Here is a 15,237-nt window from a genome sequence, read left to right on the forward strand (position 1 = left end):
GCTTTGCCATTCAACATCATGACTTTAAGTTACCATTCCCATACCACCTCTATGTTCTTTGATTATCACGTCCAGGAGAGTGTCACTTACATGAATATGATTATTTTTTCAGAACTGGATTTTAATCACTTCACAATTTCTGTGAAAACTCATCAATTCATCCCAAAGACTTACTGCGATTCCCCCATCCCCAACCCCCAAGTCCACATCTTTTCACAATCAGACATCTAAGAGTCAAACAGGAAATTGTAATTGGAGGGCAATACACCAAAGTGCTGAAGAAACTTAGCAGGCCCCGCAGCGACCATAGAAAACAAAGATATATAGCTAGTTTTTCCTTTGTCGAGGAACAAGCAAAGAGCAGGCAGGCACCTGAATAAAAAAATTGGAGGGGGAAGCGGGAAAGGGGAGAAGGAGTAACACAGGCCAACAGCCAAGAGGCCATAGATGGTCATGAATAGGAGGGCAGAAGACCTGAGAAATGATAATGGGAGGGGTTAGCTCTGTGAATTCAGAGCTGGAGGAAAGGAGACAGAGGGATAGACAAAGAGAGAGAAGGGGTGTGGACCAAGAGGAAAGGAGATGTAGGAATAGGGAACAAGAGAAACAGGGATGTACTTCGGAAACTAGAGAAGTTGATACATCACCTTTGCTCTGTCCACTGTAATACCGTGCATCACCCAGTGGTAACTCATTTCAATTCCCACCCTGTTCCCACACCAACATGTCTGCCAATGGTTGTATGTACTGCCAAACTGAGACCACTTACAAACTGGAAGAATAGCCTCATTCTGTTTGGACACCCTCCAAAAAGGTGGCATTAATATAGACCGCCAGTTTCCATTAGCTTCCCCCCACCCTTCCCCCTCTTACCCTTTTGTAATGCGTATCGAAAGAACCAAAGACTTGTTGATCCAAACCAAGGTTTTTATTAACTAAAAGACTGGAGCATATCACAAGTAGGTCGACCAGTCCAGAATGACCTGGTCTGGCTAGGAGCAATCCTTTAAGTCCTGCCAGTAGGTGTGGCTACACTCTCAGCCAATCAGTCATCCTACACTACCATCTGTACATATACACATTAGTGATAGAATCTGTCCTATCACACCTTTCCCTATTCCTATACACTATTTCCTTTCTTCCAGGTCTCCACCCTCGTCTCTCTTTCTCTATCCCTCTGTCTCGTTTCCTCCACCATTCACAAGAGCCACCCCCTCCCCAGATTAATTCTCAGCTTTGCCCTCCTGCCCTACTATCCATGTCCAGAGGCCATTGGCCTAATGGTTCCTAACCCCTGCCCCTTCTTCCCTCCTCCTTTAACCTTTTTATTCAGGCACCTGTCTGCCTTTTGCTCATGATGAAAGGCTCAAAACATTGGTTATACATCCTTGTCTCTTATGGATGCTGCGGGATCTGCTGATTTTCCCCAGCACTTTTGTGTATTTAATACAATTAATTCAAGTTTATTGTTATCTGATTGTACAAGTACAACCCGATGAAACAACATTCTCCGGTCCTCGGTACAAAACATGCAGTCACACAACCTGACATAACACACATTCAAACAATACAATGCAAGACAAGTATTTCATCTATACTAATAAATAAATAATTTTGCTTTCTGCATATGAGAGTCTCGAATGGTCAGTGCGAGCAGTTCCTTTGGTTGGATCACCATTCTCACTGCCCATGGGAAGAAGCTGTTCCTCACCCTGGTGGTGCTGGCTCGGATACTCTTGTATCTCTTCCCCGACGGGAGCAGCTGAAAGATGCTGTGTACAGGGTTGAAGGTGATTTGCATGGCCTCTTCAGACAATGATCCTGGCAGATCACGTCAATTGGTGGTGGGGTGGGGGGGGGGGGGGGGAAAGACTCCAGTGATCTTCTCTGCTGCTCTTATAGTCCTGTGGATTGACCCCCAATCCATTTTTCTGCAGCAATCATACCACACTGTGATGCAGCCAGCCAGGACACTCTCGATAGAGCGACTATAAAAGGTTGACATAGTGGCGGCCACTATGTCTTCAGTCTTCTCAGGAAGTGTAGTCACTGCTGTGCTTTCCTAACAAGTGAGGAGATGTTGAGTAACCTCAAAGATGGTTTACTGACCTGCACTTAAAGCCTCACTGTCTTCCTCAGCAGGCAGAACCTCTGTGTGCCTTGGCCGACATCTGCTGACGTCCTGAATGCCAAAGCTGAGCACTGGATGAGTAAGCAAAAACTCAGATATGGAGACAAAATGGGCTTTGCCATCATCCTGGTTCTGATGAAGTTCCATCACATACAGCACCTGCAGCAATTAAAGAGTAATTTGATTTTTTAACTATATGAGGTAAGGAATACTGTATAATAACATGTTATAAACATGATGCTTACTCATTATCATTAGGAGTTCAAGCAGTTTCATGTCCAAAAACTGAAGGACCCCAAAGAAGAGGAACAAGACCCATTACACGAGACAATAAGCAAAATTTTTTAAAAAGCATATAATTTTATATAGAATGCTAGAACACTTAAATAAAAAACTGGGATAGAATACCAAAGTGGACCATAATGGAAGGGAGGGTCCTTTCCAGTCAGCATGCTTGCTTAAATTGTAGCATGAATCAAAGCCACAAAGGGATTTGTAAATAATAGTTTTTGACGTCATTGAGAGAACAAAGGAGAAATCAGCACAGACTGTTAATACCAAGCGAACTTAGTGAAGTTGTGCACAAAGTGGAAACAGATACTTTTGGAAGTCAATAAGGAAGACATCAGAGACTGGACCTTCCTGCATTTTAACAGCTATACACAAGAGGCAGAGTAGAGAAAAACAATAGACAGGTGAAGAATTGGTTCTAGAAAAGTGCAGTTAGTAGCTCAGCTCAAGATCAAGGAGGGTATTCAGAATACATACTCGCGGATACAATGTGGGCGAATACACGAGGAGCAGGATGCTGGAATGTAGATTCAGGGCTCAGCAATCCTCTTAAATACCATATAGGTTCATTCCAACCTTGTCAACATTAAACTAGTTTGTCAGAATAACTTAATGAACAGAAATCGATCACAGATTTATGGTTTTTTTTTTAAATTCCCAGCAAAACTGCTGGATTTGCTTTAGAGAATAGGAGGTGAAATTAAAAAACTATCTTGACAATTTTAAACATCAAAGAGAGCAAAATAAAAACTAAGACACATGTTCCACTCCCCCCCCCCCCCCCCCAAGATCACTGTTTCACTGCTTTGAGTTGTCCATTCCCTCCCAATGTGGTCCCCTGTGCATTGTTTGGCCAGTAGTTATGGAGTGTAGCATAGGAGCTGTCTCACTGTGAGCCGCTAGTTCTATGGACAGAACTGCAAGGTCCCAGGCTCATTGTTATTGAATGCTTGGCAATTTCTTTGACATGTACAAGCACTTAAACTCTCATGCTAAAAAACAATGTTTCAATTGAAAGACAATAAATTACAATTAAATACATTTGAAGTAAATCACAATTATCCATGCAATTAATGTTGCATAGGTTTATTTACATCATTTATTCAAAATATATTTGATTCCATGAGGCTGCCATTTTCTATTTATGTAGGACCAGTGAGAAGGTGAAATTTGATTTGACAAGGAGAAAACTGAGTTTTCACATAGTTACCCCACTCTGCAACTGGATCCTCGACTTCCTCATCGAAGACCACAGTATAAATTGGAAAGAATGTCTTCTTCTCACTAGTTATCATCACAGGTGCACCCCAAGGATGCCTGCTTAGCCCACTGCTCTATTCATTATACACCCATAACTGTGGCCAGGCACAATTCCAATGCCATCTACCAGAATCACAAACTGCAATGAGAAGTGTACAGGAGGAGATAGATCAGCTTGTTGAGTGATGTAACAACAACAACCTTGCACTCAACGTCAATAAAACCAAGGAGACTTCAGGAAGAAGTCAGGAGAACATGACCCAGTCCTCATTGAGGGCTCAGTAGGGGAGAGGGTTAAGAACTTCAAATTCATGGGTGTCATCATCTCCGAGGATCTGTCCTGGAGCCTCCATGTTGATGCAATCACAAAGAAGGCTTGCCAGCGGCTATACTTTGTGAGGTGTCTTAAGAGATTCAGTATGTCACCAAAGATTCTTGTAAACTTCTACAGGTGTACTGTGGAGAGGGTTGTTAACTCGGCCTGCGACATCACAGGCACCAGACTTCACTCCATCGAGGATAACTACATGAGGCGATGTCTTAAAAAAGTAGCCTCTATCCTCAAAGACCTCCACCACCCAGGCCATGCCCTCTTCACTGTTACCACAGTGAAGAGGTACAGGAATCTAAAGACGAGCACTCAGCAGCACAAGGACAGCTTCTTCCCCATCAGATTCCTGAATAATCAGTGAACCAAAGACACTGCCTTACTTTTTGTGCTCTGTTAATGTTATTATTTCTTTTTTTTTTAAAAAAAGATGGTTATAATGTATGTTTGCCACCACAAAACACCAAATTTCATGGCTTGTTCATGACAATAAATCCTGATTAATTATCCTTAATTTAAATTGTGTGAGAACAATTGTAATTGATCCATGGCAATGGAATTCATGCAGAGATTCATTGCAAGAGATCTGAAGAAACTCACTTTTCTCTGAACATCACTGAGGATGAGGTATTCTGCAGAAAGATCCAAGCTAGCTTTCAGACTTGGCTGCACATTGGCATTAAAAGAGTCCGGCATGAACCTAAAGCATAATAGACAAAAATCAAAGTGATACAATTTTCCATCATGTATCATTTTACGTGATTGTTGCGGGAAAAAAAACATCTCAGAGAAGAAAGAAAGTGAAGGAAAAAAGAGACCAATTTTTTTTTTAAAAAAAGGCAAATCTCTCTGCATTACAGTAACAACCAAGGTGAAGCGGGGCCTCAAGATCAAGCTGAAAATTTAGGTAGAGGTGACAAAAAAACCCATTAATGCTACAGTGAAGTTTTCCATCAACATGGTGGAAGCTGGTCACAAAAGGGGAGAAAACCTGGCTTATTAACTGTTATAAAAAAAGTTGAAATGTACCTCTGTCAGACAAATAAAAACAGAAGGTAACCCAAGCTACTTTTCATAAAATAATTCTATCCCCAATTTTTCCCCCCCAGAAAATTTAGGATTAGTAGTTTATCAGTCACAAAAAAAGGCAACCCAGCCCAATCCCACCTTTTATCATCAACTATGTGGCCCTGAAAGTAACAGCTTTTTAAAATACATACATCAGGGCTCTAGCACAACCTATTCTTATACAGTACATTTCTGACTATCCGAAACGCTTGGGACCAGACCGTTATCGGTTAACAGGATTTTTCAGACAAACAAGAAATTACTTTAAGCAGCCCAGCAGCTTAACCATGACACCTCCCCACCGCTGTCACTGATCCTGCCCAGGAACCCGAAGTGCCCCCTCCTGCCTAGGCTCCTGAGGTCTCATCTCACCTTCAAGTGGTAGGAGACTGCACAAACAGTCCCTGGGATTGTCCTCCAGATGAATTTCTACAACCCCTCTGAAAGGATATTTGGTGGAGGTGGCGGCTTGGGGGCGAGGGCAAGGGGGAGGGGGCATGGGAGGAGGGCGCAGATGCCTCTCCTCTCACAGTCAATGTGAAGATCCCTTCCACCTCCATACACAAACATATCCTCTCACAAAAGGTCCGAAGTCCTCTTGTCCCAGACAAAGCCCAGAATTATTTGCAGCTACATAACCCTTATGCCTGAACATTTGACTTTATTACTACATTGAAAAACTGAAAACTACTGTAGAAGTAGGAACAAAAAAAGTGCAACAGAAAATAATCCTCAACACAAAGCTAGTCTCAATATCGCTGGCAAACATTTGCAGTACTCCAGCGTGTTTCGTCAATAGCCAATTATCAATAAATTACAAATATCCATCTCTCAGGTTACAACATGCTACAATCTTAATGAACAGAATTTGAGAGATTTTTTTAAACTAAATTAAGATATTATGGCATTTAAGTTACAATGTATTCACAATTTTACTTATTTAGGAAATGGATGAAGTCTGCATTAACAATTTAAATTGGCTACTGAAAGCCAACACATACACATTATTTCAACTGTTCTACGTTAATTTTGTACCTGATCGTTTGTAAACATGTCCATGACACTGTACACCACATCTTCAACTCCCTATTCTGATCTGCTCCAGTGATCAAAAAACGCCAGAAAGGGACTCTGTAAAGTCATGGGGAAAGAGAGAAAGAAAACAAGCCATTAGCTGCAGACCAAACCAGAATTAGCAGTATACAAATAACATGAAAAATAGACAGTACCTTTTACCATAACAGACAAAAAGCAGTTGAAGCAGTTTGTCTGCAATATTACTTTTTTTTCCAATCATTAATCAATTCATGATCTCTTCATTCAGCTTTACTTAAAAAAAACCTCTTCTTCGTCAATAAGCAGAAATGTCATAAGCAGGTCAACTCTGCATCCACTCAAACAGGAAAGCATTCAGGTGCTGTGATTATGGTGGAATACATAAAAGTATGGAGAAACTCAGTAAGCCACGCCACGTCTATAGGAAGGATAACCAATATCTCGACAAGGTATGAACAAAAAGCAGGCAGATGTATGAATAAAAAGGTAGAGGAAGAGGAAGGAAGGGGCGGGGAAGGAGTACAGGCTAACAGGTCATAGATGGATATGGGTGCGAGGGTAGAAAAACAAAAAGGAGAAATTATAGGGGGAGGGTAGCTCTCTGAATGGAGGGAAGGGAAGCTGGAGGAAAGGAGTCCGAGGGATGGGAAAGGGAGATGCTCAGGGGAGGGATTTAACAGAACTGGAGGTCAGTGTTAATGCTGTTTGGTTGGAGTGCCCAGACAGGATATTAGATGGTATTCCTCCTACTTGAGGCTAGCCTCAGTTTGGCAGTGCATGAGGTCATAGATAGTCATGCCAGTGTGGGTATAATGTGTGGAATGTCCCTGTTATTTCAGCAGAGAGATAATCAAGAAAACAATCTTACAGTCTGTGTCCAGTCTCTCTGATGTAGAGAAGGATCCAGAAGATGATCCCTGAAGATTCACAAGTGAAGTGTCGCTTCACTTGGAAAGATTGTTTGGGGCCCCCGAATGGTGTTGAGAGTGGAGGTATGACTGCAAGTGGAGCATTTCTTGCAGTCACATGTGGACGATTAGTGGGAAGGAATTTAAAAAATGGTCGAGGGGTACCCGAGAGAGAGGTCCTTGCGGAAAGCGGAATAGAGAGGAGGGATCACTTTGGGGTGACGGAAATTGCGGAGGATAGTGGGTGGGATGTGGAGATTGGTGGGGTGGTAGTGAGGTCAAGGAGAATCCTGTCCTTTTTGCATCTGGGGTGAAGGAGGGCAGGGAAAATGTGTGGGAAATGTCAAAGATACAGCTCAGGACTGAGTTGATGGCAATAGAGGGGATGCCACTTTTTCTGAAGGACATCTCCAATGTTCTGGAAATCACTTACCTATTGGCCTGTACTCCTCCCACTGCCCTTTCCCCCTAACTTTTTAATTCAGCAACCTGCCTCATACCTTCAGGCCCAAAACATTGGTTATCCTTCAGTTCCAATAGATGCTGTGTGACCTACTGAGTTTCTGCCTGCACTTTTGTGTGCAACTCCATATTCAACTATTCATCATTTAAACAATTTGAGGTCCTAATTTTATTTTTAAAACTACTTTGATTTTTAAAAATCCCATATCAGATTACAAGGTATGCGAAGATAAAAAAGAACTTACAATATCTGCTCAAGACACCAATTCAACAAATGTTAATTTTCATGATTACAGGAAATATTACACAGAATTTCACCTTTGAACCTCAATGAGCTAGGTCTCTGTTCTCTAATCTGCTAGTTATTCACAGCCTTTGTATTGTCATGAACTACTTCAGATAATGTTGGCAAAAAAAAAGCAGAACAGGGCTTTCTAGAACTCCAAGATTTTTAAAAAAAGAGCCTTCTCAATCAACGAAGAGATTTTTTGGGGGAAAAAACTAGCATATCCCAATTTACAAACTAATCTTTACTAAATATCACACAGGAAAAATAATTATGGAGCCTGACCATTAGTCCAATTAGTACATACCATTTTAGTATAGCCTTAACCATATAACCATTTTTGATTACATACTTTTGGACTGAACATTTGGGCTTGCTTTTAAAAAAAAACACTCCTTCATCCCAAATTTTTATTCGGTGTAAGGAAATCAAAGCTGCTTTGACATTTGGTTCAAAAGCTGCCAAATTGAGAGAACTCAGTGAAGGTCCAACACTGAATGAAAGAACCCATGTCCATACCCTGGATTCCCCAAATTAAAATTCCCAATCTCATCAACAAGGAGGGAGTTGACCAAATGCCACAATCTTCTCCATTTAAGAGTTGCAGGGAAGTAGGGTAATACAGGAAAGTACTCTAACCTGTTTTCAAACACTTCCTAATCTACAGATCTAGAAAATGGAAATGAGAAGAGGGGAAAAAAAATTTTGAAATAGTGAATCTAAAGTCTTCCACGCACACTTATCCTGTCCATAGTCACAAAAATCCAGCCATAAACAGATGAGAAAAGTAAAGGTCCAGAATATTTAAGGCCTCTCCCATTTCAAAACAGATTCGAGTACAAGCAGAAAAACCCTGCTATAACATTTGTTACCTCAGAGCAAAGAGAGTTTAAAAGATTAAACTTTTCATGCACCTAAAGGATCGCCAATTTCAAAGGAAATTAGATTCATGCAGAACATTTCCTTAGGCACACTTGAACATGACACAGAAAAGGCCTCATTCCTATCAAGTGGAATGCATGCATTTAAAGATACAATGCTCCTGTATGAACTTACTCTGGATCCTGCTTTATGTGATTGTCACAAAAGAGAAGACAAGATAATGGTCTACCATCATGGGGCTTCCATTCATGAAGACACCTGAAAAGTTCAGAGAAAAGTAATTAGGAAATTCATTAGCGATCAAACAAATTCAGATATAAAAGCTGTATTACTTGACCAATTGAACAATTAGTGAGTGAATGAAGGACAATTCTTACTGACCTCTTATTTGACATGCATACCAAAATTGTATTTTCATCTCAACTACAAGAGGAAACTTAAACGAATCCAACCCATTGCATGATCTCACCTTGTCAAACAAATTTTCCCTTTGTTCCATCCATCACTTTCCCCCATCTTCAATGCTATCTGATCTAATGTGTTCTACTCTCTCTGGTCCAAAAGGCTCCTTATTGAAAACATTAATGGTTTCCCTTTCCACAGATGGTGTCTGACCTGCTGATTTTTTAAAAATCTCATTGGCTCATTTTTTTTTCTTGACTCTCTCACAAAAATCTAGCCTGCTTGGCACTTCACAGACCTCAAGATCAAGACATAGACCAAGAAGCACAGTGATGATAACTGCCCCCCCCCATCAAGTCATTTCCACTCTCCACATCACAGAAATTCATTTATTTTACTCAACACATTCCACCACCCCACCTCTACCTTTTCTCAGACATAAGTACATTTTTTCCCCCCAGACACAAGTACATATTTTTTTCCCAATTCTGTTGAAGGACTGTGAACCCTGAAACCTTGACTGCAGAAGTTAAAGTCAAAGGAAAAGTTCAGCTTCTTGAAAATACAAGTAATTCTGAAAAGCTCAGAGCTAAGAGGACGACATTAAGAATTCTGAAGATAGAAATTACAATTTTCTCTAAAACCTTTTAGTTTTTGAAAGCACAATGTTATTTTTGCCATCTGAGTTACACACTTCCTCCTTTGGAAGTTGCATTTTTCCATTGCAAAGAAAAAAATGCCGTCACCTCATCAGGATTAGTTCATTAACTTCAAATTTGTGTTCATATATCCCCCGCTGTTCGCTATTCCTGCCCTGAGAAACAGGCGCAGGTTTAAATCAATCACTCTCAATTCTTCAAAGCGTGGTGACACAACTTTTATTTACTACTTAGAAATTAGAAACATTCTGATCATTCACCAAGATTAAATATCCATACCTTGGCTGATCTTGCCCCTCTATGTAGATCTGCCAAAACTTTACATAACCATCATGGCTTGCAGTTGCAAGAACTGTTCCATCTGGTGATAAGGCACCTTCACAAATCCTCTGAAAAAAAAAGTGAAATGCTAGCCACACCTGATTACATTCATTACAAATATTAGTACATTTTCAAAGCTTTGATAACTTTTAAACAATTGATACCAGATGCACAATTAAAATGGGAAGAAAAGCACTCAACTGATTTTGTTATCATTAAGGAATCTCTCTGTAATAAAATTGTCGGCAATCAATTCTGTGATAGATGTGCAAAACTTGAACAAAAAAATCATTTAACAGCAGTTCAATAAAATTCCATATCTAATCACCAAGTCATTAAATAAAAAGGAATTAAAGGGATTTTCAAAGTATTTCAAGTTACAAAAGTGGACACATCAGTTTTAATCCTTGATGTCTCCCCCTACACCCACACCCCCCTACACCCACACCCCCCTACACCCACACCCCCCTACACCCACACCCCCCTACACCCACACCCCCCTACACCCACACCCCCCTACACCCACACCCCCTACACCCACACCCCCCTACACCCACACCCCCCTACACCCACACCCCCCTACACCCACACCCCCCTACACCCACACCCCCCTACACCCACACCCCCCTACACCCACACCCCCCTACACCCACACCCCCCTACACCCACACCCCCCTACACCCACACCCCCCTACACCCACATCCCCCAAGGAAGTCAATTTAAAGATGACCACGATGCACAAGCAAAACTGTTGGGGTTTTTTTTGGGGGGGGGAGAAGGAGGAGAAAAATGTGTTGCAGATCAAAGCAAGAAAAATAAAAGGAATAATTCCAGAAATTATCATTTTCCAAACCGTTTGGATCTGGAAAAATAATGTCCATAATACTCCAAGCAGTTTGGCAATTATTGAATGGAGCAGATGTTCAATCCCAAATTTAAAGGAATAACTGAGGAATAAGTGTCTCTGAACCAGTACTTTTGAAGCATCACCACTTCTCCAAATCAAACCTGGTAGTTAATTTTTCTCACTACAATTTTCCCCAGAGAGGAATACAATGATCATTCTTTGAAACAAATGTTGGCTGGTTGATAAAATCCAATGTGTTTTAATTCCACGGTATCTCAGATGGCAACAAAACCTGTTTTCATGTCTTAAACAAACATCCTCCAACACTGCATGTCAACCTTTTAAGGTGCTCTATCGAGAGCATTTTGGCCGGCTGCTTCACAGTGTGGCACAGTTGCTGCAGAGAAATGGATTGGAGGTCAATCCACAAGACCATAAGAGTGGCAGAGAGGATCACATGAATATCCCTCCCCCACCCCAAATCTATAAGGATCATTGTCTGAAGAGGATGCACAAAATCATTAAGGACCCCTACTACTCTGCACACATCTTTCAGCTGCTCCTGTCAGGAAAGTGATGCATGAGTATCAAAGCCAGCACCACCAGGCTGAGGGACAGCTTCTTCCCACAGGCAGTGAGAATGCTGAACGACCAAAGGAACTACTCACAATAACCATCCAAAACTCTCATATTTATGAAACAATATTTATTTGTGTATATAAATACTTATCCTGTATATGCATATTTTTTGTCTGTATGTTTTGTGTGTCTGTGTAATTTGCATCAAGGCCCAGAGAACGCTCTTTTGTTGGGTTGTACTTGTGCAATTGGATGATGATAAACTTAACTAGATTACAGTAATCTATTCTGGTGCAGGACTGAAGGACTGCTACAGCGTCAGGGGTGCCAAACTGCCAGGTGTGCAGAAACAATTCTGTGGTGTGGCCCTGCCCAATATTTTTCTTCAATAAGCACACTGAATAGTCAATGAGAAGCTGAAGTTACTCAACGGGTCAGACAGCTTCCATGGGAAGAAATGGGCAGTCAATAAGAGGTGATGGCAAGAATATCAAAGAGGAAAAAAAGACGAGAAGCCAGAGAGATGATTAGGATACTGGAGCAATGAGATAGAGATGGGGGGGTGGGTGGGGGCAACGAGAGAAAAGAATGGAAGTAAAGAGATGAAAATGGTGGAACTAGATAGAATCGAAGGTTACCCAAAATTGGAAGAATTTGCTGTTGTTTATTTAGGTCCTGACCAATGAAGGCGACCATGATAAAATGCCCTTTCACCAAACCTCTCTGTTCTACAACACTCACCAGGGTCCAGCCATTCACCGTGCAATTTATGTCCAGGTTTTACCTACTAAAGTGCAACAATGCACCTTTGTCAAAGTTAAATTCCATCTGCCCACTTTCTCACTTCATCTCGATCCTGTCCAAGATAACCCTCTTCAAGTCCACTATACCACCAATTTTGGTGTCATCTGCAAACTTACCATGCTAACTAAATAATCCTCCACCCTATAGCTCTAGCTGGTATTTTCTTAGATCTAGGTAGAAAATCAACAATTCTTTTTGATGGAAAAAATTAATATGGTATAAATGACTCCATACTCAATTTATTGTTTTAGTATTTTCATTTAATGATTTACTTACATCTGTATGTCCCTTCACAATTATAAAGCCTTCCTTCATATCCATTGCCTCAACAGGCCATGTGTTATTGCTGTTTCTTAGAATATCCAGATCCCAGACTTCAGCCTGCATTAAGTCACAAGTTTATTAGAACTTCAATGAAAAAAAAAGAACTAATCTACTCATCAACCAGGAGCAATAGCAATCTTATTTTCCCTTTAGCTAGTTAATGAAATGAAATACTGAGCAATTAGAAGTCGAAGAAGTATTATATCTTATTTGTTGTAATACCAGGAAAACTTCTCTGGTAAAGAGATAACAAAACCTTATATTCTAAAGTTAAAAAACAGATAGCCAAGGAAGCAAAGCTATTTTTAACACATCTTTAACAACATATTAGCTGTGAGCAAAAATGAGAAAAAATTAATTTGTTTAAAAAAAAAACTGACCAATTTTAGAATATTACCATCCACCTTACCCTATCTTCATGCAAAACAGCAAGTGTTTGACTTCCTTCGTTGTTTTCCTCATTTTCCTCTGGAATAAAGGGGCACCAGATGATTCTCCTGTTTGCATTTAAAGGTGTTCCATCTGGTCTCTTAATGTGCACAATAATTTTTTCCCTGAACATTTAGTATAGGAATCAACTCAAATCACAGAAGCATTGAGCAGACTTAAAATTTCATTCTACTAAGAACTCAAGTTATCACAGACCTTGCAAATATGAATTTCACAACTACCAGATCTGGTCAGTAACACCAACATTTTCTGTTGTAATTACTAATCTACCATTCCATTCATTGTGAACTGTAATAATTAGCCCTCTTAATTCTCCTCAAAATGCCTACAGATCTATTTACCACAGCATCATTTCCCAAAACCTCTTCTTAGTCATTCAGCAGAGGACTAGATCCTTGCCTAATTCTAATTAATGTATTGTGCGAAAAAAAAATCACCTGCAATTATTTTCCTTGCAGGGCGCAGTGTGGAAAAAATTAGGGTTGAAGTCTTTTGAATATGTTTGTTATTAACCTGTCACTTAGGCAGCGATAGAACAATTGATAAAGGGGAAAGAGCCAGAAATGCCAAAAGAGAGAGCAGATGGGAAGTGGCAGCTAAAGTAAAAAATTATCAAGTTTTGTATGAATGCAGAAAGCAGCACCAAAAGACACTTCAATGTATTGGAAATGATTGAAGGTGAGAATGCATCCTAAAAAAGATAAGCATAGCTGGGACCCACATAAATTCCCATTGGGTAATCTTTGATCTTTAAATTTAGACATACGACACGGTAACAGGCCCTTACAGCTCACAAGCCCATTCCGCCCAATTACATCCAATTGACCTATCACTCCCAGTACGTTTTGAACGGTGGAAGGAAACCGGAGCCACCAAGGAAAATCCAAGCATACACAGGGAAAATGTACAAACTCCTTATGGACAGCGCAGGATTCAAATCCCATCCTGATTGCTGGCGCTGTATCAGTGTTTTGCTAACCGTGCGGGTCCAAATGATGAAGAGAGTGCAGCAAAGCAAAAGTGTGAGTGAATGACTTAATGGAGATCAGCTCTGGTTAAGAACCTGTTTAAGGAAGAAGCTGAGGAGCCCCCTCAAACAGTGCAGAATAGTGATGTAAAGGATTGGTTCATCTTTGGTTAAGATGAACCAGTTTGGAACAAGGTAATGGGAGCTGCCAAAATTACAGCGGGCATCAGAAGTGCAATGATACAAGTAGGAAGGAACTGGACCTGGAGAGAAAGGATGAAGGAGAAAGAAATCTATTGATTTCACTTGGTCTGGTCTTTGTGCATCTCCACTCACAACTCAGCAGCACCTAGGGCTGGTTTGCTTGAATTAAATTTTGCTTTTGATTTCTGCTTCCAATTTTGTTTTAATACTATACAAGCCAAAGTGGAAAATGGTTATTTCTCACCTCCCCATCTCCTCTGTTCTTTAATGTGGAAAGATTCTATCATAGCCATCTAAATTGAGAGCAATCAACTTAACAAAACATGGGACTTAACAACAAGCGATCAACAAGATCACCAGAAAAAGCCTGGGATACTTGGTAGGCCCTTCAGCAATTAACTACAGTTCTTAGAAAAGTTTAAATGGAGTAGCATGACCTACTCCATGCTCCCAAACACTTCTGAAAACTGGAATTTCACTTTTCAATTGTCATTTTCATTGTTTCTGTACACATTCAGATTTCCATTCTTCATCAGCCTCTACAAATATACGTACCATCAGAAAAAAATTAATTAACAGCTCAATGTTTTTCCATAATTAAACTTTCTAGATGTAAAATATCTCTACAGGAATGCATCTAATTTTAGCATTAATTCTTTTACTTTTGCAATTACAGTGATCAAGTTTTTAAGAATACTAAATGGAGAGGATACTGTATTTTTCCATTTTCTTCATTCAGCTGCCACACAAAAAGGTTGCCTGCCTCATCAATGCATGCCAGCTGGTTAGAGTTGAGGTGTGCAAAACCCAGATCAGCAATACCACCAGTAAATCCTTTCAACAACGTCCGCTCCGCCATACCAATACTCAATACCCGTACCATACCAACACCATTAGGCCCTGAGAGGAGAGAAAGAAAAAATGTTGTAATCCTCTGTTTAATTGTACAAATTAAATCATGCATTTTTGAATTTTTAAATTTGTCATTTATAAAATTATAGAGATGT

At 40.3% G+C, this 15,237-nt stretch overlaps 1 protein-coding gene across 2 annotated transcripts in view; it reads right to left on the reverse strand.

Annotated features, from left to right (window-relative positions):
* Positions 1–15,237, reverse strand: part of edc4 (enhancer of mRNA decapping 4) — a 64,715-nt gene that overhangs the window by 38,297 nt on the left and 11,181 nt on the right. For both annotated transcript variants that reach the window (XM_069901462.1, XM_069901461.1), the window contains exons 5-12: positions 14,944–15,130; positions 13,019–13,163; positions 12,562–12,666; positions 10,013–10,122; positions 8,847–8,930; positions 6,114–6,209; positions 4,611–4,710; positions 2,110–2,290 (exon numbers count right to left, since the gene is read on the reverse strand). In XM_069901462.1, the coding sequence (XP_069757563.1) occupies positions 2,110–2,290; positions 4,611–4,710; positions 6,114–6,209; positions 8,847–8,930; positions 10,013–10,122; positions 12,562–12,666; positions 13,019–13,163; positions 14,944–15,130 (1,008 nt within the window). The remainder of the gene's footprint in view (positions 1–2,109; positions 2,291–4,610; positions 4,711–6,113; positions 6,210–8,846; positions 8,931–10,012; positions 10,123–12,561; positions 12,667–13,018; positions 13,164–14,943; positions 15,131–15,237) is intronic.

The sequence above is a fragment of the Narcine bancroftii genome, chromosome 10 (assembly GCF_036971445.1).
Source record: "Narcine bancroftii isolate sNarBan1 chromosome 10, sNarBan1.hap1, whole genome shotgun sequence".
NCBI classification, from domain to species: domain Eukaryota; kingdom Metazoa; phylum Chordata; class Chondrichthyes; order Torpediniformes; family Narcinidae; genus Narcine; species Narcine bancroftii.